Genomic DNA, 25,957 nt, shown 5'->3' with positions numbered 1-25,957 from the left:
CCCGCGTGGTGTGGAAGTCCCCGTAGTTAACGGCGGCATTGAACGGCGCCTGTCATCGGGAGGGAACTACCCCGACGGGTGCGCTAGTGTGCGAAGTCCCTTTGCCGTTGTGAAGCTGCAAGGGTCCGAGAAGTTGAATCCGCGATGCAGAGCTCAAGAGCTCACGAGTAGCTCCTCTCGTGCCGACTTCCATGTGTGTGTGTGTTTAACGGCTGAATCCCTCCAGCATTTACTCCCCGAGCTGGACGAATCTGTACATTGACCAGCATAATTGCACCAGCAGCAGGGCGTCCCTAAAAGGGTAATGATCTCTGGAGCTGGATGATCATCGAACCGACCGCGCGAGTGGTATCGATCGTATGCGAGATCGTCCCGTCAACCAACGAACAAAGAACCATCGCCTGGATGTATCAAGCAAAGAATTTCTTGCGTGCCTCTAGCGTTTGATGTGCAACGATTGAACACATTTGTTTAATTTAACGCCACGAAAAACCAAATGTTTCCTAAGAATCTCCATTCCTTCTTTGCCTTTTTTTCCAGCGTATCCGGTAAACTCCATTTCGTAAATCCTTTCGTAGTGGACACAGAAACAGTTACCATACCATAAAGATAAAACACGACAGTTGGTTTTGTCCAAATTAAGACCCCTGTCAGCGGGATGTGATCGAACAACATCAAACAACCGTTTCCCGTTAAGCCCCTTAACCTCTTCTTCCTGGGAGTAAATTTATCAATCTTATCGGCCACCCTTCGATGTTGCTTCCCCTAATTGATTTATAACCACCCCAGGAAAGTGCCACTTGTGCCGCAAACAAACGAAAAAAATCTCCTCATGCACGTTTCGATAAGATAACGTCCAAGGGAGAGTAGTGGGGACCGGAGGGTGATTGATCCTGCGAATGAGAAAAATAATCAAAAATGTCTTCTCTATCTTCATGGTGCCCGTAAATTGCTCCGTTAACCTTTCAACCTCAGCCTTCGAGTGATATCGACGCGCGGCGTCATCAGTGACCTTTTGACACCGGCAATGAACAAACATTTGCGATCGTTAAACAACTGAACGGAGACTGCTTGGGTAGAGGAATCGATATGATCGGTCGATCGAATTGCGGCTTCCGGCAGCTTCATTGCGCTTCCACCCGACCTAAAGGCACCAATTCGACAAATTGTTTTGACAATAACTCAATAGATCCTTCGATTGACACAAGGCAATAGATTTGTGCACATTCCCGCCCTTCCTCCGATCGACGATGAACCTTCGGGGGCTCGCGCGGATGATGATGATGAAATCGGACCGCACTGTGCGCCGTTCCACCGGGTGATGGCCTTTCGGTTATTTATTATTTGTCGAACATGGAAACAAACGCCGGTTCGTCCAAATACTGCCGATGGGAGTCTATTTGCTTGTTGTGTTAAAAAATCACACTCGTTCTAATGTGTCAACGGTCAGCATCATGTTTGGTAAATGGTTCCCTCCAGTCGCAGTTATCGCCGAGCGGAACGATTGTTTAACTACGTCAATCGAGCTTTTTAGCAGCGATTGTCGATCGTTTGGGCAGAGTATTAACGCATCGCCTTCTGGTTGAACGTTCTGACGTTTCTGCTAAACCCCACGGCCGACCCCCCCAGCACTAATCAACCGTATAGTAACCAGTTTTGTTGACGAATTTTGTGCACGTTTCATCACTGTATAACTGGGAATCTCTATTGCCGATTACATTTCTCAGGGGTGGGTTTTTTCGCAATTTCCAAGAACTGGTGGGATTTTCTGCCTATTTCGATGAGGGAACTTACGCAACTGCCTGGTTATCGCGCTGATCCGTTCGATGGGATTTTTTGGAAACATTTATTAAAACAAGCTCTATAAATGTAAATGATTTACCATAATGGGGTATTTTGTTCGTTCAGGATTGTTAGTCATGTTCTCACAACGAGAAACTAACATCCAAGCACGATTCGCATTTGTGGAGAATCGTTCGTTCAATAATCGCTCATTATAGGCTGAATCTATGGAGTATCGATAACATAAACCAACAAAAGCGAAAACTTCCCTCTAGATCTGTTCTTTACAAAATTCATTTTCGCGTCAATACGGCCATGGAGAAAAAAACCCTTCCACAGGTTAAGGAATGTAACCGCTGCATATATTACTTGGCCACTCGCTGTGTGCGCGAGCCAGGTACAATTTGCTTTGCAAAATAAATCCACACTTAATTGAAACACTCCTTAGCGTTTGCGTGTGACTTTCGTTGCAAGAGATTCTAGAGCAGGGTCTGAACGATCGCGCCTTTTATCGACTTGAAGCGATTAGTTCGTGGATTTATTGTTACGATCACATGCCGTGTGCGCGGCTCGTGGAACTTGGAGAAGGAAGTACCTTTAGGCAAAAGGTATCAAGCCCTTCGCTTCAGCCCTTCTTTTCCCGATCCGATAACCTTCATGCACGGCATCCCTTTAGGAAACTTACTATTTCCTTAACCGGTCCATGTAGCAGGGGCTTGGTGACCTTCGAAGACGACCATCATGAACTCGTTCTAGCGGCGAAACGAAATTCCCGTAACCACTCGACAGTTTCGCACCGTTACGGAAGCCCTTCGGGTCTCCGGGAGGGGTCAGGTTCTTACACGCGACTGCCACCGGACACCGTCTGGCGCAGGCCGACAGTCTGCTGGCAAGCGGCCAATGCTTCCCGGGAAGCGAACTGGGACTGTCGACCGAGTTCACACTCCCACTCGGGGGTGGGTTTTACGGGCTGTCCGTTGGTAGGGGCTTCACATTACACCAACGTTGACGTCTGCTTGTTCTCCGGTTTGAGTTCGGTGAGGCCTAAAAAAAAAAGAGTCCCCCCGTAAACCTGTAGGTTCCCGAAGGGAGCGCTCATATTGCTTCGAGCACTTCTGCTGTGCTAGTGTCTCGCTGTATATTATGTAACGCGAGATTGGGCCGACGATGAACTGAAGAAGAAAGCTGAGTGCTGCTTAGACGCCAGCTAAGCGGAGTCAGTGGAGTTACGCGTGGGGAGCATCGAGTGTCCTACGACCGTTGCCAGGTTTTTCCATTAGATATTCCCGCACAAGAATCATCATAGCATGCTTGATGGATACTGATGAAGAACAGTAAGGATGGATTAGGTGAATTTAAACCATGATCTGTCAATTTAAACGCTGCACACGCTACTTCCATTTTTAAGAAGAATATCTACTCTAGTCATCGACTGAGTAGAACGTTAAATCTCAGTTTGGTCGTAAACAGGAGTAAACACTCTTTGCGAAAAACAAGTCACTCGATCTACGCTGCGTCCAAACAAATCTGCGCGACGCGGAAGTAACCGAACGGCTGCCGATCTCAACGTTTTGCGGGCGGATGTGGCCGGTGTGTAAACATTTCGCGACCAAAACAAACTAACCGGAAAGTTTATCGAACTTCAACCCCCCCACCCTGCATCGTTCACCAAACCGAAGACGACCCCTTGCCAACCGTTAGAAACAAAGAAGAGAGGTGTTCGCTCATCTGGGCGAACCGTCGATCATTCACCGTCGATCCTCGCGGAAGTGAATCTCCCTTCCACGAAACGGGGGCACAATGGGCGATTTCTAGCGTGCTCAAAAACCCCCCGCCACCCGCCGCTCGTCACAAATCAGCAGTGTCAATGGTGCCCCACCAGCATATGCCGCCTCTGGCCTCCGAGCTGGCACCGGACCAGAATAGTTGAACATTTCAAAACTAATGATGAATATTAATGAAGCCCCCCTTCTAGTCCGTACACTTTTTTGCTCAGGTTTCGGCACAGCATACTAGCCACTTCCTAGTGACCTCCAGCCTTGTTTGCGCGCTGCGTTGAGGTCTCTTGCAGAACCAGTTGGCGATCGTGCTGAAGGAAGGAAACGATCGATTTCAAACCTGAGCTGGCGCAACGATTTACTACGTTCTGGCGAACGCTACCTGTGTACTTAGACCCTTATTGCTGCAGCAAAAACTGTCATTCTTCAAACAGAAGTACCTTCATCAAGCATTTTTGCGTGTCAAGATAATATAATCCATGTGGGGTTCTAATAATCCGTAGCGCGCAACACTTGCGATCTCAAAACCGTGTAACCCCTTTACATTGCTTAACACTTCGGTAAGTATTTTACTGTGTTTTACAAAACGATTGCTCGTTTAAGAAGTACAATAAAACTAGTCGCCTATTATTGCTCCGGGATTAAATACAATGTAATTGAACGCACGACACGGGCACGCTAGTGGTTTAGAGGTACTTCAAGGTAGCCACCGAACCCCCCCATCGACATGCTACCCTCAAGCAGGTTCGTGTTCGTGTGTGTTCACACGCTTTTCCGCGCTCAACCGCGCTTTAGCCGTATCCGTGCCGTTGTTCCGTAAACTTCTTCAACACTCCATGTTAAACTAAAACCTCTGCAATGGTGTACAGGTGAAATACACGGGCAGCAAAACAAAATACAATAATTGCGTCGTTGTTGTATTTAGGGTAAAAAAAAGACTTTCGTGAACATGTTTGTAAACTACTGAAACTAATCAAAACGTTTGAATGTCGTCTTAAATCACCATGATGAAGGTCTTTTGATAGGTTCTCTTTGCTGTAAAGTCATCATGTGTCCTAGTCTATTAATCTTCTGTAATATGTAATGTCGAACCTTAGTTCCGCATCCCTACGGACTCATTGAAAAGATCACAACCAACTGTTGATAGTTTTTTTTTAAAAGCTCTGCCATCGCCTGAGGTAAACCGACGTGCCAAGGACAAGCATAACTAAACCGCCATCCCCTTTTAAACCCAAACAAACATTTGGTTAGACGAGACTCACCTGATCGTTACTGCTACTAAAACTATGATGAGGCCCACGAGGAGCATGGCAATGACGACTCCACATACCATATACAGGACATCGTTGGGAGCATCTGTAAATAAGACGAAAGAGGGAAAAAACAATAACAACCGGGAGGCATGCAGCAGATGGTAGGACAATTTTAGTAGCGGGTACTATACAACCACACACACCCAGATACAGAGGGTTTGTAGCCATCGGGTGTTGGGTGTGGCATTTGCATTTGGATGCTATTTTCAACATGGACACAGAAAAAATACGATTAAATTTAGTCGTCCACCCGGGTGGATTTATGGATGGATCGCGTGTATATCCCTAGTTCATGCTCGTAGCCTTCGAGTCTCCCCAAGATAATTTGAGAGGTTGAGTGATCCCTCCTGATGGCGAGCGGCCCAAACGACGGCTACGCGTTCCGTTGTAAATGCAAAACGCGATTACTGCATCGCAAACTCGAGGGTTAGAGACAGCAATGTCAAGGAATGATGATGGGACTGTGACTTGCTTGTGTCTTTTATGTAAGTGCAGCGAGCTCGTAGTAAACTGTCGCCGGTTTGTCCGCCCCAAAAGAGCTAAGAGATTAACGGTGCCTGGGAAAGTTCGGCTACAACCGTGCAATCATGGGCGACTAAGATTCGCTGCCAGCCGCGCGCTACTAGCACAAGCGTAACGTAAGTACTTCTGAGTGTTTCACTCTTCCTCTTGTTTGTTTGTTTGGTGCATGTTTTGTTTTTTCCTACATCGCCGACTCTTTTACGACCGCTTGCATTACTTTCTACCCGCGAGGCATTGCGTGATTGACTGCGACCCAACGCTAACCGTCTGGCAAGCGGCGAGAGAAGCGCGACACACTGAATCATCACCCGGACGTCTAGTAAAACCAATCGGCTGAACCGCTGAAATGGTTCGGCTCGTGGGCGAGAGGGAATTAGTGCACAGAACTTTATGATCCAACGACCAGGTGTCAATTGGCAGCTCGCGGGTTATAGGCGCGTTGGTGGTGCGAGAGCGCGCGCAAACGTCGAAGCAGGAAGTAGTGAACGTCAAGGACCATAACCATCGATCCACTCGATCTTGACTTAGGGTACCTTAGCAAACACATTAAGTCCCCCTCGATACCTGTATCTTGTTTTTTTCTTTATGAACGAACAAATCCTTGCGGCCCCAAGATCTCGGCACGCGTTGGCCGAGCTAAGCTGACAGACTCCAAAGTACGCCGTACGGTTGTGGCGTGTGCATGTCAAACCTAACCATTCTGTGTTCTTCTGCTGCACAAAAGCCCATAGAGGCCGCTTACTTGCGTAACGAGTTGCACTTCCCCAAAGGCACTCGTTACATGACGCTTTGTCTCTCTCTCTTTTTCACTCGCTTCCAATGCACATCGACGAGTAATCAGTAAAACGCGGGCATAGTTTACGTAACGCAATTCAAATAACTACCCACCGCCCGCAATCGGTCTTAAACGCCGACCGGACCGGGGCATGCCTCTAAGAAGGAGCCACCCTCGCAAAAACCATCCGGGAGCTCCCGGTTGATCTGCTTTCAATTTCGCGCCTAGGATCGCGTGGGATGACCATGCCGGCGTGAAAGTTTTTACTTTGGTGCTGTTTTATGTGTGGTATATCTATCCGGCGTCATAATAGCCACGCCAGCAGGAAGACCACAACAGAACGGCGTTTGTTGTTTTTGATTCGTTTTTACGTTCGGTTAAGCGGAGCTCGGCGCAGAACAAATGTTGTTCTCAAGGACTCGCGCGAGTGTCTTGGGTGTTTACCGAAGAACAGACGCAGACTCTGTCGATGACAATAATGCGATCGTTTCACATGTCTGTGACTATCGCGATATGCTGCCCGACATAGATGCGAAACGCTTTCGTAACGAGACCTGCGAGAACAGCTGCGCAAATTGTGTTCGGAGCTCTAGGTGATTTGAAAGACGAAACCCAGGCACAGCTTCTGGCTTTCATGCGAATTTTGTATCGCTCGGCATTGTTCCACGAAGGATTGATACTTTCCCCAAGCTATTGGTTCTTGCCAACCAGCACAAAACGGTTCAACTGTCAACGAGAGACAGTTAGATGTTACTTACTTACATTTGCTTTTCGAAAGGAAAATTGAGGAATAAAATGTAAACACTCAATCTTTCAAAACATTAACTCGAATTGGACTATTTGCCAACTTAATTAAGCCAGTTGAAGTTGGGTACGATCTGTAAATCCAATGAACCAAATGGGGTAAGCACCTGGACCGTCACGCCAGGGTTCCGGGCGTTACTCTATGCTGGTGGGCCGACGTAAACAAAACGGCGAGATCATTGAACATCCACCACAGAGCGGAAGCGGCAAAGCAATCAACGCCTGTCTCGAGAGTGAAAGTGAAGAAATAAATTCCCTCGACCCACCTCGCCCCTCGGCCCTCGGTCTGGCGTGTGCGAAAAGCCAAGAACAACACTCGGACACATTCGCGTAACGACGCTCTTTGCGCGGTTTTCACAAACCGTTCATTCATAAATGCCGCGTAACCACACGGCATCATCCCGCTCGGTGCGCCAACGTCCTCCCCACCTCGGAGGACCTACCTCCGCTCGCAACGACAAACGAACGATCGACTTGCGGTACGGCACAAAAGATTCGACCGTTCGTAACCGTTACTGCCGGCGTTACTACGGGAAGCGGGTTGCGCGCAAATCTTTGCCTTCGCTCTCCAACCGCCCGCTCGTGGACGAAAGCAAAATGGCCTGCCACTCGAGGTCAGCGACTCTTCCTGATTCGTCGGTCCGCCACGATGTCGTTTGCTCGTGTGTGGCAGGAGTCACCCTACTCGGGCTGGGCCCAACCGCACGTGGGCCATAGATCACGGCACATCATCAGCATCATCATCATCATCTGCATTAATCGGCGACCTGCTGGCCCGACTTGCCCCGCCGCCCCAAAACCATGTTTCATCCGAGATCCCCGAACTCTGCATCCCTCTCTCCTCGAATGCATCCATTTTTTTTTCAATGTTCCCCCGATTGTCGCGACCGAAGACATCGCGTCGACAAATACGAACGGGCGGGCGCACACCTGTGGGCCCCAATTTGGCTGCAGATTTGGATCACCGCCCTGCGAACTATTTGAAGGAGAAAGCGAAGGTCTTTTCCCGGCCGCTTCTTTCCCTCTTGCACCGAATGCAGCCCTTTCGATGAAGCTCTTTCTCACACTCGCTTAGGCTCCGGGCTCTGCACATTCGGTGTCACTTGTGACGTACCTAAACTCCTGCACCTGTGTGTCTTTTCGTAACACTTAGTTGGGCACTGATCTGAAAGGACATCCCCAGAACCCTTGCGAAGGGAAAGGAAAAAATATATCTTTAGAGGTAACAACAACAACAAAAATCAACACCACTGTGTACGCTTATGTGCACTCTAGTGTTTCGTTTCGATATTGGCGTCCCGTGGTCCACTTTCTGCCGGTAAGAAAGTTTTCTCTAGCGGCGCTAAAATTAGTTTAGCCAAGAAACTAAAATAGTTTGACCAAGGGGTGGTCGACTGTTGGCTTGAGTTAAATCGCAGCTGCGGGTAGCGATTGTTTGACAATATTTTCATTTAATTTGTTTATTCTCCCATGTTTATATGTTCTATCAACATCATAAGATCAATTTTGAAATTTTGTTGTGTTATTTACAACATAAAACATAATTTTTCTTTAGATTCTCTGCGTTCTTGGACAATTAATCGGTTCTTTTTACCATGAATTGTTCAAACTCTACAATTTCAAAATATTAATAAACTATCACGCATCCAAAAGTGTGAAATTGTGTGAAGAAAAACAATTTCAAATCGACTGTGTTTATTTAAATCCTATGCCGTTGATTGCGACAGTTCTCGTTTATTTAAGTCTGTCCACGGGTTTCACTTCTCCTTTTGCACCCCAATCAATCATCGGAAAATGATCCTGCATGCGGCTTGAAGTTGGAAACGAAAAAAAGGTGTACGGCAATAATTGACCACTCAGTCTTTCGGCTTGGCGGCCCGTCCAACCCTCAGACGGCCTTGGAGGGTAGTGAGTGTTACCGTCGCCAATCGCCGCCGTCTCACGCCACGCTAAAAACCACCTTTGATAAGCATCACTAACGCGCCGAGATAATGATTCCACACACCGTTGCGCTTTCTGGCGCCATCGCGGCCATCTTTCCGGTTTATTTTATTTTTTTTTTGTTAGTGCATTCGTGCGACTCCTCGACGACGCCTTATTCGCGTTGCGCTCATTAGTGCGCTAATAACTTCCATCGCTCAACGCCGTTCGAAGACTCCGGCGGAAGGGCTTAGGGTAGGGTCGGGTGGGTAAGATTGTCTATTCCCTCCTCACGATGCCGACGTCACAAGACGCGCTTATCGCTGCTTCTTCGCCCAGTGTAGCTAAACTCTGTGGGTGACATTCCCCGTTCCGTCATCGAACCCATCGACGCCAACTCACCACCCCAACCCGGGTTTACGGACTGTGTCATATGACCACACAGAGAACAGCCAGCCCCGAGGGGAGCTGTCCGTCGAGCTGATGGTGCGGCGAAGCCAAAAATAAATCCACACCATCAGACGACTTTCTCGCGCCCCATGAGAGGACACGATGGCGTGAAACGGTGACGAAATCTTTCTGACCACAACATGTCCACTCAATCGTCGTAGACTACGACAAATTTCCCGTTGCTCACAAAAAGAATGAAGCAGGTCTGGTTGGCTGGCCTAACGGCGGGAAAATCCTTGAGACAGGGTTGATGAAAGATAAATCATAAACCACACGGGACAGTGGTTCTGGACGCGCTTCAGGTGTCAGAAGAAAAGAAAATTCAACGCCACCAGAAGGGCACAGTTAGAGGAGGATCACTTTCGACTCTTTTTACTCGCTAGAACTATTTTCAGAACCTTTCGGTTTCGGGTGGTGCAAGAGTAGTTTTGTTTTGTTTCATTTAGTGGCGTGTGCGATTAACGAGAACCACACGCGCTTTTGGTGTGCCTCGTCCGGCGGGGAAAACCTATAAGGTCGAGAAAACTACGCACGAAACGCAAACAAAAGGGTCGGTGTACATTGGATCGATGCTATTGGTTCGCTGACGATTCGGCCGGCAAGGGGGAGGTGGTTACACTGCCCTAGGGGATATCGAGTCGGGGAGAGGGTCTGGGTATCCTTCCGGCCGTTTGGGGGGTACAATTTATCGATTGACTTTCGATGGCCACCCAGTCGCGAGCGCCGCGAAGGAAGACCCCCCGGCGTGAGTAGCGTAAACGTTGGAACTAGATTAGATTGTTTGGTGCTAAAATTAGTGTAATGTCGCCGCACGCGATATGCAAGCTGCCGTCGCCGGTAGGTGGGAGACACCTCAAGAGCAGCCGACCTCTAGAATGACGATAATCTATCGATTTTCCCAAACGCAGCGCGGACTGGAGGAAGGACACTACCGGAGGCATAGAACTTCAGACAAGAACGATGGTCGTTATCGATCAACCTTGGCATTCGTGGTTTGAAGAACACACTTCATTATGGATAACCACCCTGGCTTAGTTTAGTAAATATTTATGCTACACGGCATTGGTCGTGAGTACTCGAACTTGCTAGAAAGGTATCGACCAGAGCGATCATTGACATTGCACCGTTTTTGTTGGCAGTAAAGTTTACTTTGTGCATTTCTACAATTTCACTAATCATGTTGTCCATTAGCAAAACAAGCATTCGTATGAAAGGGTTCTGGGTTTTGTACTTTAGGGAATGTCTACTATTTTCTTTGAAACATAGTTGCCTTTGTAGTTTAATATCACCCTGTATTCTAGAAATGCAATGCGTTTAGTTAGATCTTTTTGTTTTGTTCTCTATTAACAGAGAAGTCGAATACAACCATCTTCAAATTGAACTGAAGGAGGAATAAAGAACAATTGTTCAACCAAGTTTCTTCCATTGGATTTTTATACAATATTGAAGGTAAAATAGTTTTATCGTCGTCGAAAATGTCCATCCATTTTAGATGAAAATGAAGTAGACCACAAACGATCGTCTATTTTGTACTGTTAAACTGGTTTGTTAACGGTTTCTTTTGAAATGGCTCTAAAAGTGATGTATTGTTAGGATTTATGTAACATCGTATGTTCTCTGTACATATGACTGCTTTGTTTTACTGTATCTTGTTTATACATTTTTACCAGATCGTCCAAGATCATTTAAAAAATTGTAGGAACGCTTGATCAGGGTAACTTTAAAACTTGCTTCACCTTATAGGGATTCTCAAAATCGCTTATCATATTTCAAAAATAAAATTCTTTAGTCAGCATTTGATGGAGGAAAGATTCTTCAGACTATTAAAATTGGAAAACATGGCTTTGAAATCAATTAGGTTCAATTATGCCTTCAAACACATTTTTTCCATAAATCCTTTTGCGATGGAACACAGCAAAAAGACCCTTTTAACCTCTTGCTATATCCTTGTGAGACAAACTTGTCGCTGATAGACAGCCAAAATTATCGATAAGCATTTCGACGCCGCCGCCGTCCGCCCACGAAAACGGTTCACAATTTTCCAGCGAAACGTTTACTCGCCAGCGACGGCCAATCCAATCAAGAGCAATTAGTGGACGAACCTACCGCTTCATTCATTTGAGGCGCGCTGCTCCCACCATCAATTCCGGCCAATCGAAACGCGTCCAATTAAAGACAGTTCAGAGTCCCATTCCCAAGCCACCGACGAACAAAGCGAAAGAAAACGCAACATCGTATGTGTGCTTGGTGAAAATACTTTGTCCGGGAGCGAAAAGCACACGCCCAGGTTGTGCCACAGGGTCGGTTTCTTATCAAGCCGATGATTGTGCGAAATAATCGCAAACTCCGCAATATGGCGAGTGGGAAAAATCAGATCATCGTCGCCACCCGGGCTCCCGTTCCTCCACCCCGCCCTGTGTTTGCTGAATGAAAGTGCACGCTGCAGCCTTTCCCCGGTGATTACGAACCCCGATCCCATGCGGGCGATAAGCGATGGTGGCCTACAAAGCCTTCCGAGGGAGGGCGAATCAGGGCAGGTCCCGGGAGCGGGGTGGCGGCTACCTCGCCGGGACTTTGGGACCGGGTTCCGGTGGTGTTTAAAAATAACCCCAAGGCGCCGTGTCGGAACGGCTCCGGGAGGAGATTTGCTATTTATGGCCCCCCGAGAAACCCAATATCACCCGCCACCATCAGCACCCGATAACCTTTCCTCCCATTTTATTACGCGATGGTTATCACCACCCACCGGGTGGAAGGTTCGGTTTTCACCCTCGAGGATGGACTCTTTTGAGTTGTTGCCAGGGGTTTCACGTTTCTCTGGGAGTTTCGGATCGTGCCTCGGGTCAGTGTCTTCCACGCCAGCGGTTTGCGCGTGTGTGTGCATGTGTGTGACGCCGACGCCGTCGATCGAGTTGCTGGTCAGCAAAGAACACAAAATTGGACACCAAAACCCGCAAACGACGCTACAGGAGAATGGAAAAATCCAGTGGTGTTAAATAATTCCCAACCTTGCTTACAAATGAGGAAAACGCGTACGAGTTCAAAATATCCCTCGAGTCCGCTCCGTCCCTCTGCCGTCTTCTTCGAACAAACGATCGCAAAGTGCTAAGGGCAGCCAGTTCCTCCACCATATCCAAAGTCCAAACGGGTGGCGCGCAAACGGACCGAACACCGGTCGGAAGAGAAAGTGTTTCAGCAATTTCCGATTATTACCGCCATTTTAAAAATAGTATATTTCTTCGCGTTTTTCCTCCTACTTGCTTCCATTTCTTCATTCTTGCGGTGCAATTAGCGTCCCTTCCTTACTGCCGGTACGTGCGCATTTGATTCCCTTGTTTTTGCATACGAGTTGCCCGCTTTCCCACCATCGATCGAGGTCGATCGTTATACCTTCTCCCCGTGCCTCGGCACCACCACCCTCGTGTACTAATGCGCTTGGTTTGCATTGTTTTGCTGCTGCTGCTGATCGGCGTGGCGCCAAAATGGTTGTCGTTTTGTCGCTGGCGCTGCCTGGGAGCCCTTGAAATGTGGGGTGCCGTACCAGCTGCACGGCTGCCACGCTGTACCCGAGTGACACGGGGGCGACTGAGCAGAGTCAGCACAAACCGGCCCCACCGGATGGTTGTTGGGGTAGGTTGCGGACTAATAACGAAGCGGAGGAGAAAGAGAGGAAACAGAAAACAAAACAAAAAACAAATAAAGATGCCACACGGGACGATAGGGTTTGGTGGGGTGGTGGCGTCCTGTGTGGCCTCGTGATGCAATCACACCAGCATAACATGCATGAAACCGGCTCTAGGTGACACTACTCCGTCAAATGGAAACGAGATCGAGATAGATCGATTGGAGAGGACATTCGTTTGACGGTGGAAACATCGGAAAGAAGGTAGGGTCATCATGCAACGCTCATCAGGTTATATACAAGAGTACACGGTAGAGATTAGGTGCAGGGCTGAAATTCTTGATGCGTAGCTTTAATTCCGGACAAGAAAAGATCCACTCCTGGTCGGGTTGGGCGCAAGACGTAAGATGTGTTTGTATTAATAGAGCACAAAAGTGACAAAGAGCGGGTATACTGCAGCCGACGCCACAAACGAACACCGAAGTCAGACGAAGGCCTGACACATCAGCAGCATAATCTTGGCGAAGGGTTTTTCGAGCCGTTCGGAGCGATGTTTATTTAAAACTAGGTTGCCTTCGTCGGCGGCTGCGACGGCGGCTTGCGGCGACATGGGCTTGGCGGAGGTCAAACGCAGCGGTTTTTGCGGATCGAGCAGGGAGGATCACCGATCGTGATCACCCGAGAGATGGAGGGACAAGAGTGTTTGGAGCGGTGGAGCGAAACGGAGCGCTGGTTGTTGGAAGACAGTTTCGAGTGAAAAACTACGCTACGCGCCACGGACAAGGCAGCCGAAACTAGAACGCAACCGTCGTCGCCTCGTGCTGTATGTTGCCGCGATCTGGCAAGTGTCTCGCTTGTGCAGCTCAAAGTCTGCTTTATTTTTGAGCAATAGGTAAAACATATACACACTCACCTACACCCGGCCTGAGATGCGGGCATTGGATACACGATTGTGCGCCTGTTGCCACACGGCGTGTGGTACTAAGGGCTGCCCGAAAATTGCCAGATGACAATCATTTCGATCCCCCCACGGACCGTCTTCTTCTGGACTCTGGGATCGTCTCACCAAAGTCGGCTTAGATGCGGTTCTTTATACGGAAGAGAAAGTCGCACGTATTGTTTTCGATTTTGCAACCGTCATCTCGAGAACCCAGACAGCTTTATGCCAGTCGCCCAACGGGTATATCCATCCAACGGAGCTGTCGCCCGCACGGGTAAACAAATGAGATGCTGGATCGCACACAGGAGTTGCTATTGTTTGCGCCGGTGCCAGTGTGAGCGACTTGCAGTGAGCGATCCGCTGACGTTTGCATAGCGCGATTGACAGACTAAACACAAGCTGCGCTGCCCTGCCAGTGCTTCGAACACGGCACACGAATGGTCCCACGTCACGAATGGTTTGATAAATGGATCCATTTTATTTATTCCGCACCCGATCGCCCGTCTAACGTGTATGTACGCACAATGCGAGTAAAAGTGGGAACATGATCGACGCTGGGAAAGTGCGCGTTCCGCTCGACTTTCGACCTTCGGTGCACAATTACCTCATTGCAATTGCGGATGCAACGCGGCCACCAGTACTCATATAGAGGGTGCACTCTCCCCGTACGTAATATTGTGCCGACAGTGCAGTGCTATCACAGCCGGGTATGTGTGCCATTTCGCTGTTGTCAATGGGGCACGCGGGTAGCCAATGTGTACATAAATTTCTCGCAAATTATTGCCTTACTTTGAGTGTATATTGCAGCTTCCTTTAAGTCCGCGATAAGAGATAAATGTAAAACCGCAAACAAACAGCGGTGCTTGCGTGCTCCCTTAGCAACGCCACCGGCCAGCGATCAGCTGTTTTTGAGGTGTTCGTATGTGTGCGAAGGTGACGATATCGTGCCACCACTCCTACCGCCATCGGTAAAAGATGCCTGTTGGAGGTGCTTTTAAATAAGGTCAGTTTTTGGGACCCTTTTTTGACTCCTTTTGACCAGCTGAGTCGTGAGTGCTTTCAATTTCCACTCGTTCGCTCGGCCATTTCCTGATAGACATGGTCCACCGGGATTAGCTTGGATGAACCAAATTTCTCTCCACCACAAGTCACGTTGATCAGTTGCTGCCTGTTTCCTCGATGGTGGTGTCTCTTTCTTGGGCACACTTCGTTGCCTTTTCCCTGTTTTTTTGTTGTAGCGCTTTTCGCTTAGCACATTTCGATTTCGAAGTCAACCGCGCCGCCACTGTTGCTAAGCGCACGATCGTTTCAACCGCGATCGTGTCTGCTGCTTGCCGTCCCCCGTACCTTCACCACCAGCGCTTCAGAGGCACGCTTCATCGCGTCCCCACTCCGTTATCACGCACAACCCCGTGCACGTTTCCTCGTTTTATTTTTTCGGTGTCGTCCGATCGAGAGCGCCTTTCAGCGACGATCGACGGATGGCGCTCGCGATCTGTCAAACGATGTGACAAACGGCGAGAATAATAAGCGCCACCGGGCGGGTGTAATGACTATGCAACACCAACAACACCTGGGGGTACGATTCGCCTCGTTATCGTTACCCGGAGCGAACACCAGGGCGGACCATCTGGGCACGATGACAATCGAATTATTTTACCGGCGAAAGCGACCTTGTCGCCAGGCGGCCGCGAGCTGCTTGCAGCTCACGTAAATCCGGCACTGTTTGCGTGACAGTTTTGCAGCGCGTACTTTTCCACTGCCCGGGCGGTAGCTCGCCGTGCTGTTGACACTTTGCATTAGGTTGTTATCAACGAGCCCGGCAGAGGGGGATGCCGGTATTGACAAAGTAACGGAAGAGCGGGAAGGATCGGGAGATGGAAGCAAAACACATAGTTGTCACCCCGTGGTGGATCAATTATTGATTCGGAACATCGCAAGCCCCGTTTTGTCCGTGCGTCATTGTGCACCAAAAAAAAGTATCCCTCACGAATGCGTGCCAAAGATTTTCAGCACTCCTTCTCTTGCATTGCTTCGTCGGGAAGCAGGAAGATAAATAATCTTCAAATTCCAGAAACACCTTCGCTGGAGCACACAGTTGGATTATCGATTCCACACACCGACGGGGTTCTTTGAAGTTTCCATTAGAGATTTTTGCCAACAAACACTGAGGGAAAGATGATGAAAGCACATGAAAGCCCCTCCAGACACGCAGGTGATCGATCCTTCTGACACATCGCTTAAGTGCTGAGGAATTCCAAACAATATTTGTCTTTGTCCAGCCGATTCGGGGTGGAAGAATCCCTAGAACAATCAAACATCCCGTTTGGAGGCGCGTCCCTTCGGCGGACCTATGCGCAATGTTTCGGTCGGGCGCAACAACCGAAGCAGCGGGTGGTTGGTGCCGGGTGCTTATCCCACCTTGACAAACCTCTCGAATCTTTGCTAGCCCCCTTTAGAGGGATGGCTAAACATAGTTAGCTTCGTTTACATCATCATCGTCTTTGTTATTGTTCCCTGGTGGGGGGAGGTTTTTGGAAACCCGCATACGAAACCCTGGCAGTGAAAGTGATGGATTTTGTCAGTAAGGGCGGAAGGAGGGAAGGCAGGTGGGGGCAAGTTGCACGTTTTGCCATTAACGATCGCCCGATTAGCAGAAGACAAACCCCGTCCGCCCTCTGCCCCGGCTGGACCGATAGTGTTTATTTGTAATGTTTTATTCGACTGTGTTTACGCGACGGTTAAACCGCGTCGTAAAAGGTGGAAAACTCCGGCGGTTTGCGCCGAAAATGCGCCCGCGCCCTGCGTAGGTGTGTCCCGGCTGCTAGCGTATTCTTTACGAGCAGGCAATCAATTTACAAAACCGCCAACGGACGATTTTCCACGCGCATCATCTCGTATTCCATTATAAGGCTTTTGGACCATTAATTTACGTTGCGGAAAAACGCGACTGCACACGCTCGGGGTCGACGGTGGGTATTTTTACCATGTATTACAATAAGTCGCACACATTGTCTCGCTGATGGGTCGTGTGTTTTCCGCATCTGCTCGGGTGGATTAGAGTTTTCCGGTGCCCGGTCCGCTTATTATCGGACGAATAAATCTGCCGTCACTTTCCACCTTCCACAGTAATAAACTGTCACACATTTATGGCATCCCTCGGCACCGGGAGTAATCAATTTTGTCGTAGCCTCAATCACCCCAAGCTGGACACAAATAACGAACACCCACCCACCCACACACTCATCATGATTATTTGCCGCCAACGTGTCTGCCACGAGTGTATTAAAAAAACAAAACAAAATTAAAGAAAAAATTCCACCAACCAATAATCGGAACACGATGGTTTTATTTTTGGATCTCATTTCCTCGATTTCTGGTTGCTCATTCACCAGTTTTTCCGATGAAATGGAAATTTTACAAGAAACTGTCCCCACCATCGGGTGCCGAAAAGAACGGGAACGTTTCCCCTTTACATCCACCCCCAACACAAATGTCCGGTGTAAAAATTAGGGTAACTGTTGGGTAGGTTTTCTAGGAACCACCCTTTTGGCCATCGCAGGTCGCGTGTGACGTCAATGATTCGCGTAAGCGCACTCTCGAAACGATGCCGACTGGCCATCCGGATCGAGATCATCTCATCGCCGTAACCTAATAAACGCGTGTAACGTACACCCATTAATAGTGGAAGGTAAATGGGTGAAATTTCAACATCGACTATCCCCTCGTTCCCTGGTGGAGAGTTCTGGGCTGCTGGTGTGACGTCAAGAGCACGTAACGTCGAACGATCGAGTACTTGCTGCAATCAGCTACATCGCAATCGATGCCAACGTGAACGAGCCCCTTCGATAGAAAGTGGACTCGGTTCCTTTCCCAAAGGGAAGTAAGATGACGGAAGGTGGTTGTACGAACTGATAAGTCGGAACTCATCGCGAATGGTGAGATTATAAAATTTCCTTTAGATCCCGCGATGTGCTGATGAGTTCTTAGAAGTAGCCGAAGAAATCTGGATGCTTCCGGAACGGGATGTCACCTTCTTGTCAACGGATGCAGCGGCGAGTACTGAGCGGCCCCAAAAACATTGACTCCCGCGCCAGAGATAAGCTGAGTTGTGTAACATCCGGGTGATAATGGGTGGGTTCGAAATATGTTTCAACCGGTCCAGATTAGAGGCTTCTGACCTCCAACTGTCTATCATTCTCTCTTGTCTCGCTCTATCTGTGCATCCCTTCACCCCCTCAAGAAAACATATGGTTTCCCACGAGACAACGCGTTGGTGCATCATCGGTTCCAGTTTTGGAGGGTCGGTGCTAAAAATAGAGCAACCAAACCATCCTCAATCGGTCGAGGCCGCCGCGTACGGACAACATTTGGTGTGCAATCGGTGCACGAATCGAAAGTGCGAACCGTTCGGTAACGAGGGGGGGGCTGGGGGGTTTACAAATTACGCACTTCCAGATGAGTCGAAGGTATATAGCATCGTCAAGGCGAAGCGGACAGAAAAAGGAACATCATGTAAACGAACTTACGGTGCTTGTAAATTTGTTGCGAAGTTTGTGGAGCGTGAATCACGACGGATCCGGATCAGGGTTGGAAATCCCCAAACTCACCAACAAACGAAGACGCACCTTCGACCACCTTCGGTGCGTGGGAGGAGAGTTCAAGAATCGCACAGTCCCACAATGTTTTCCCCACAACGGGTGTTCCGACTAGACGTAAGTACTATTAACTTTTTGCCGATGGTTTGGGTATCGGTTTTCCTTTTCATTTGTGTGCGGATTAAGTCTTGCAATTCCTTGCGAAGCGGGTTCGTTAGCTCCGGCTTCAAGAAAATTGCCTAATTTACTCAATAGAAGGTTGTGATAACGTTTGTATTTAAAAAGATTGACATTTTTTGACGATTTTTCATGCAAAAACAGACAACGCTAGCAACTATCTTTTGACAGCAACATCAAGGATAGCATTTCTTTTGTGTCAAAACAAGTTTGACAGCTTTATCATTTAAATTGAATGCTTCTAAAACGGTAAACTCCCTAGCTTTGATTATATATTCACTTTTCCAGCTCCTGTCAGCTCAGCTTTCCTGTCCGTCAAACACAACTGATTTGGATTTTTGACTATTTTATCACTTATGGAGAAAGGTTAAAATATGATATGTCCGGTCACGTTCCGGGACTCCAAATTGCGGGATGTTGCGGGACTCTGAATTGCAACAGAGGCCATAACGACAGGTGGTCCACGTAACAACTTTTGTCGGCTATGGCTTAAGTTTCTTCGAAGTACCGTAAGACTGTCTTACTACCCGTCGAAATATTTTTTAAAGTAATAAACTGATGAAACTTTACAATAAAATTTACTTCATTCTTCAATTGTAAGTGTGTATTTTTTTTTCCTATCGCCGATAAATTTTTGTCCATTTCTTTAACAAACATTAAACGAATAATTGCAATTAATGACGGTTGTATTTCTCTGAACATGACACCACAATTTGAAACGAAATCAAATATTTTCCCTTGTTACGCCATTTCTTTGCAAACAAAAACAGGAAAGCAAGCTCTAAGCTGTTTCTTTGCAAATCCATTCCACGTTGCTCACTGATGTTTACGATATAAAAGCCCGCCTCCATGGCTTTCTCCACCAGCCTACATCGGTATCACGCCAGCAGATCGTGGCTCGGAAGCCGACAACAAACTGATGCAATACACTTCCCATGTGAGTCCTCTAATTAGGATCACATTGACCGACACTATGTTGTGATGAAATTCGTTTTTTCTTCTTCAGCGAGAGTCTTTTTAGACTCCTTGGTGTCCTTTTTGCATCCATTATATGATCTTTGTTTTGAGTGGGGTTTGTTTGTACGGGTGCATAGGGCGCACTACGACACATCACCACCAAGTGGGGTGACATATGGGGCGACACGCAAGAGAAGGCTGATAAAAATAAAACTAACCGTTATCTATCCATCTTCCCACTGGATGGTGGAAAAGTGGCACCCCACATGTTGCGGAGAGTGATAGAAACAGGTCTTCCTCATCACGCAGAGATGTCATGCAAAGCATTCGCTGGAAACATGAAAACAGTTCGCTCGTTTGCGGAAATTTACAAGGCCAGCTTGTCGACTGCTGCGTGAACGTTTTCCCGAACTTCATTATCTTCCATCATCTTTGCGGTTATCTTTCCAAAGGGAAAATTGGCACTCGCTAGACTAGATGAGTGCTTGAACTCTTATCTAGATGCCAGAAAAGCCAAGAAACTATTCGTCATGTCTCGAAGAAAGAAAGGTTTTTGATAATGACCGTATTTCGCCGGGAATTTGCCGCTTCTCATTCAAGCACATCTGATAGTACGGTTGATTAGACTATCTTTTAAACCGCACGTAAGTCGACAGATTCCTTTGCTCAACATATCACTTCCGTTCGGACGCTATCGATTTATTATGTTTTTATCCCCCCATGTAATCTTTCCGTGCCCGATAAAACGCTTAGCGAAAATTCCGCCCGCGTTCGGTATTAACTCCCCGGTGAAGTGGGCATACACATTAACTCAAGAGTTGGCACAGATATGGGCCGGACACACTCTGGTTAAGCGGATTTTCAAAATCCCCAAGATTAACCGAACAAACGCTTAATCGTGTCTAATAATAGCGACAAGTGAACTACTTGAACAAAGGGTCTTACGTTGCATTCTTTGCTATGTTTGTTGCGAAAATGATTGAAATGCAAACAAAAACACCATAAACAACTCAATTATTTCCCAGACTTCCGTAAATATCTACTTAGTTATTTTTCTGTTTTGTTTATAGTGCACTATTCATGTATTGTGTGAAGTCACAAATTTCTTTCCTAGACCTTGTGCGTGTACCGTTTCCATGATTTGGTCGAAAATAGCATCCAATGACATATAACTCCATGGGGGAACGAAATGGAATGTGGCTGGGAATGGTCTGATAATGAAGATATGTGTAACATATAATCCTTGCTCAAGAATCAACTTACCAAGATGCGATAGGGAGGAAAGTTCGGAATCTGTAACGAAATGGTAAACAAATGGTGGAAAAAATAATGGATGAGAAAAATGAGCTAATGATTGCGGTATGGGGAAATTTGGGGCCTGCCTTCGAAACCTTTTTAAGCTGGTGCTTTTTTTTTTGCATGGGAGATGAATTGATGAGGAACATCTATTCTAGGACAGAAATGCTCACCCTGGCGACCCTTTCCCTTCGAGCACTTTCGCAATCATTTGGCAGAATCAGTCACGACGGTTAGCACGTGATGGTTCGAAAACATGTCGTTCGACAAATGTGCCATTTTATTGGTCCCAATTGTCTCGTGGCTGTGGGCATGAACCGGGGACGAATCCATGCTTACACATTCAACGTGAAACCCGATGAATTTGCTGAAGTACAGCTTGATTGAAAACCAATGGAAGGAGATTCCATTGGTTTTCCGATAGACTATGAATGATCGATTGCCCGTGTAAGTGTTTATTGCCGCACAAGAATTCGCATCGACAAGTCAAGAGTTGAAGAAACCATTTCATGTCTATTAATATTTGATGGACATCATAAACACTTCAGCTTTTACTATGAATGATACGATAAGTTCATTCATGTCGTAAAATAATCGCATGTTGGGTAATCCCGATTGGTTTCGCATACAAGTCCGTATTTTCCAACAGAAAAATAGGCAACTTGGTCCGTATTTTCCGTCAATTATCCAATACTGCTTTCCTATTTTACTATTCTTGCAACAAATTTCAAACTTGATAGGAACACGGTTTAATTTACTTAACAGCTCCATGTCGTCGCTCCGCTTAAACGTTTTCACGTTTTTACCTATCTTTGAATCTCATTTTTTACAATTGTTCATAAATTTAATCCTTACAATCTTCTGATCATCACTTTTCCGTTAAAAAAATAACCGTCCATTCGAACGCGGATTGTCAAATTCAAATATTGAACTTGGAGCTTTCAACGTCACCACGATTGCATACATTTTGGCGTTAAGCGCTGCGTCGCCCGAATGTATGCAATTCTGTCATCTCTGAATCGGTTAACCGGTCCAACCGGTTTTGTTAAACTCGAGCTTTATGGAACCAGTTTTTGGTTTTTGCTTTCAAATCAAATTCAACAAATTGTGAAATTCAAATTCTCGAAGGTTTTGCTCAAAACAAAATTGTACGAGATTATCACAATTTTGAAACAACTTAGCTATGTAAAAGTTCAATTGACTGTTTAACTGCATTAATGTTTAGTGGTAGATACAAAAATGTAGTTTGGTTTTTTGATGTCAAGGTGGAAAACTGTTGCGGGCTGTTAGTTTTCATTCATATTAAGCAAGGAAAGAAAATACTCGAGAGTAGTGCAACTCAGGCTAGAAAATATAAAATCGTTTACTAAACTCTGGTTACCCAAATAAACAGTCTACAAAAAGTTGATGAAATCTTTGGTTAAAAGAACAGTCTTTCGTTCGCATGCCAGGATAGGTATCGACCAGGATGAGCTTGTGCTATTTCAGATACAAGGGTTTTACGCGGGTAACGATAGCACGCACAAAGATTGCATTCTTACCGGTATCGTTTAGAAGATCTTGAATGTTTCCGTTGTCTACGTCACTCCCTTCTCCAGCGGCTGAAAGTAAATGAAAAAAAGATAAAGCATTAGTTAGTAGAGTTTATAATTGTCGAGAACGTTGTTAATGGGTCATTTAAAAAATGTCATACAACAACATATTAAACTAGTCTTAGATTTGATAGCCGGAATAGCTTAGCCGGATCTGTATGAGGCTCATTATTTAATCATCTGCTCGTACGGCTCGTTTCTATTTTGAGAGTACTTTAAGCGCTAGTGAAAATGACAAACAACCATCCTACCGTCCTCAGGTTCAATCGACAGCACTGCAAACAACTGACGAGTTTGATCAGTGTTTGCTGTTTGCCCATCATTTACACACGCGCGTCCCGCGAAAAGGTAGCCCCAGGCCGGAAAGCCTCTTCACGTTTTCCGGACGTACAACGAATCGTTAAATTTATTTACCAACAAACACACATCTTATCGACCTATTTGCTGGCGTGTTGTGACACAAAATCAATAAAAGAACGTGTTGAACAGCAGCTTCCATGGTAGCAAGTACATTCCGGGACTGCCGTTTATATTTATACACCCGACCTAACGTACAGTTAAATGAGTTAATCAATTGACATCAGCCCGCCCCTCCCCCAAGGGAGGCTAGTGACGGTTGACTCATAACATTTTCCACTTGACACTGATCTCGTGCAGGTTACTCTCGCACGAGCCACCTGATTTATGCATTGTCGTGCAAAGCGGCAAGAGTTACGGGTTTGCTATACGAGTCTTTGCCCTTTACCCGCGCAGTCGCTCTTCGGGCCCCTTACCCCCCTGACCGTGACTAATCCTACCTCGTACCAAACTGATCCGCGGATCCCGATTCCATTATGCAATTTTCTGCCAACCCACGACCTGGAATAAAAGCACAGCATCTCCATATTCGAAAGCGTGTCCCCGGTTTCCTTTCATTCCGCCGGATGTGACTAACTGTGGGCGCACGTAACCCCCGGCACTCGTTGCGCATTGTGCAGCTTTTCCTATCATCTACCGTGTTCCTTTCTTTCACTTTCTAGCGTTTCATCATTGGTAGCACGACAAAAGAAAGGAGGAGAAGAAAAGGGGAGGAAAAAACTGCCCCGATCGGAATCGGAATCTTTTTTCTTCGTGCGCGGGTGGTGATATAACCGGGCCGCGAGGGAGAGAGGGGGGAACCAACCCCCATCGGCAAAGGGGAAAGGTTTCCCAAAATTCAAACCGTTTCTACTCATGTTTCAAACATTGTCCCATTTGAGCGGGTGTACCATAAAAATAGATACACCGTTTTATGTATAACCGATGCACAGGTTACTTAAGCCCGTGTGAAAGTGTGTGATGTACGATCGAAAGGAAAGCCAAATCCTTCCACCGGACTCAAGGGGAAAAGGCAATCAATCGACCACAAAGTGGCCACTCCGGCGGCACCACAAAGCGGCACGGGCCGCCATGTTGCTTGCAGTTCGGCGATTGGCGGAAGTGGCATTGGTGACCAACTGAATTCCTGCCCGACTAAAGGTTTGGCCGACTGATCGACTGAAAGAAGAGGGCTATGCTGCCGTTCGGATCCTTATGCAACGCGCTTCATTATGCTGCCGTGCCTGCATATGTGACGGAAGTCACCGTGTGGGAGCGTGGTTTATAGCGTTTCCGAAAACAAACCGTCCCCCCGAGCGTGTCGAAAGAAAGTGGTTTTTCCAACGGATCATCGGGTCCGGCACGCGGCGGCGACATTGTGTAGGAAACAATAAGCCATCAAACGTGACGTAAGATTTACTTCCGAAATTTCACACCGGTTTCTTAAGTCCAGCATAAGCAACCAACAACGAGGAGGTTGGTATCCGGAACCAACGATTCCCGGGGCGGATTCGTCAACGGGAGCGCAATCACTTCCGGATAACCTTCGAACGGTACCGCCATGAGAAGCACACCGGAACGTGAGCGGAATTCGCCGGCGGAATACCGTACGGCTTGGAGTGACCTTCAGATTTGTGCGGAGATTCCCGCCGAGGGTGCTACGCGTTCGTTCCTTTACCTGTTAACAGTTCGGCGTGCGTTCCGTTGTCCACGGGAGACGCCGATCGGAGTAACTGTTGCTGCTGCTGCCCGCCGGACGTCAACAGCGTCACCGCCGCCGATGCTTCGCCAAGGATCGTCATCGTGCGCGGCCTTCGTTATTTCACTTCCTCAAGCAGGAGGGATTCCGTTAGGAAGTACAGAGGAACGACTTTAGCGGGCACTAACTCTACCAGGGCACTACCGGACGTTGGTTTCCTGCGCACGTACACTTGTGTTGTGTGGACACGGGTTCGTATTTGCACATGTTAAACCATTGTTGTCGATGACGTTGACACTTTTGCGTATGCACTTATCGAAGACACTTCACCCATCCAGGGAGGATCGCTGTTGGACAACCCGAAGCATGTGTTAGACAATAAGTTAGTTCCGCTGGTGATGTGCATTTCGCTATAGCGACCTTTAACACCCGGTTTTTGTTTACCGAAGAATTCGCAACACCAGTGTCTTTAGTGAAGAAAACCTTTCTTTGCACTCCATACCCAACTCCAGCACTTATTATTGTCGTTTTTCATCAATCCCTATTAGATCTGAAGTGTCCAGTGTCCCCGTGAGTACCATGACGTTTGTGCATGTCCATACCCAGCTCAATAGTGAGAAAAACAATGATCTATTCACTTTCTATCCCTTTTCCTGATTGGTGCTGTATAAAGAAGGCTTAAGATGATTGATGATGCCAACTTCCTTATTATCATAGCAATCATCATAAATCAATGATCGTGTTTTCCTTTCTCCGTTTCCGTTTGAAACCCTCCAAGGTTCCATTTAGCTACCGAATGGAGGAGGTGGCGCTGGTGGGAGATATTAATTACCCATTTAAAGTACCAATTGCAACGTCCGATAAATAAAAAGCATCTCACCGACCGTGAAAGCGCACAACAGCATGTGCCCCAACTCCCGGTGGGTGTTTTTGCCTGCCTCCCCCCTTTCTCCCAGTGGGTCTGCTTTTGTTTTCTTCCTTCGATAGAAAACCCTTTGAGACGGTGGGAAGGTGGGAGGACAAGGCGGTGTAACGGTTCCCTTTAAGAAGCAGCTCCACTCGAGCCATCTCGAGAGGTTATCAGAAACTCTTCCGTTTTATCAAACCCCCCTCCCCACGGGAGAGAAAGGGTGGGGGAAACCACGTGAGCAATCGACATGTCAGTATTGACGTAGTAGACATACCACCGTACGCCGTATCTCGTATCGATGTTGATGCCCCGCGTTGTCTCACCAATTAGTCCGGAGGCTTATCATCGCCGTGACCAACCCCCTCTTCCCGTTGCTTTCCCACGAGCTACCATCAGTTGGGTGTTCGATTGGCTTGTTGTGGGCCTCACTGGATTGTTTTTCTCTTCCCCCCCCCCCCCCCTTTGGCACCTGCCGGTAAGTAATAC

General features: G+C 47.4%; 1 protein-coding gene across 1 annotated transcript in view; it reads right to left on the bottom strand.

The window, feature by feature from the left end:
• Positions 1-24,664, bottom strand: part of LOC131272774 (uncharacterized) — a 37,573-nt gene extending 12,909 nt beyond the window's left edge. The window contains exons 1-4 of the mRNA XM_058274629.1: positions 24,541-24,664; positions 22,476-22,535; positions 20,902-20,931; positions 4,823-4,916 (exon numbers count right to left, since the gene is read on the bottom strand). Coding sequence (XP_058130612.1) covers positions 4,823-4,916; positions 20,902-20,931; positions 22,476-22,535; positions 24,541-24,664 — 308 coding nt within the window. The remainder of the gene's footprint in view (positions 1-4,822; positions 4,917-20,901; positions 20,932-22,475; positions 22,536-24,540) is intronic.
• Between the last annotated feature and the right edge of the window lie 1,293 nt (positions 24,665-25,957).

Source organism: Anopheles coustani, chromosome 3 (assembly GCF_943734705.1).
Source record: "Anopheles coustani chromosome 3, idAnoCousDA_361_x.2, whole genome shotgun sequence".
Taxonomy (NCBI): Eukaryota; Metazoa; Arthropoda; class Insecta; order Diptera; family Culicidae; genus Anopheles; species Anopheles coustani.
Note: the sequence above shows the minus strand (reverse complement) of the source record. Positions and strands in the feature narration are given on the sequence as shown.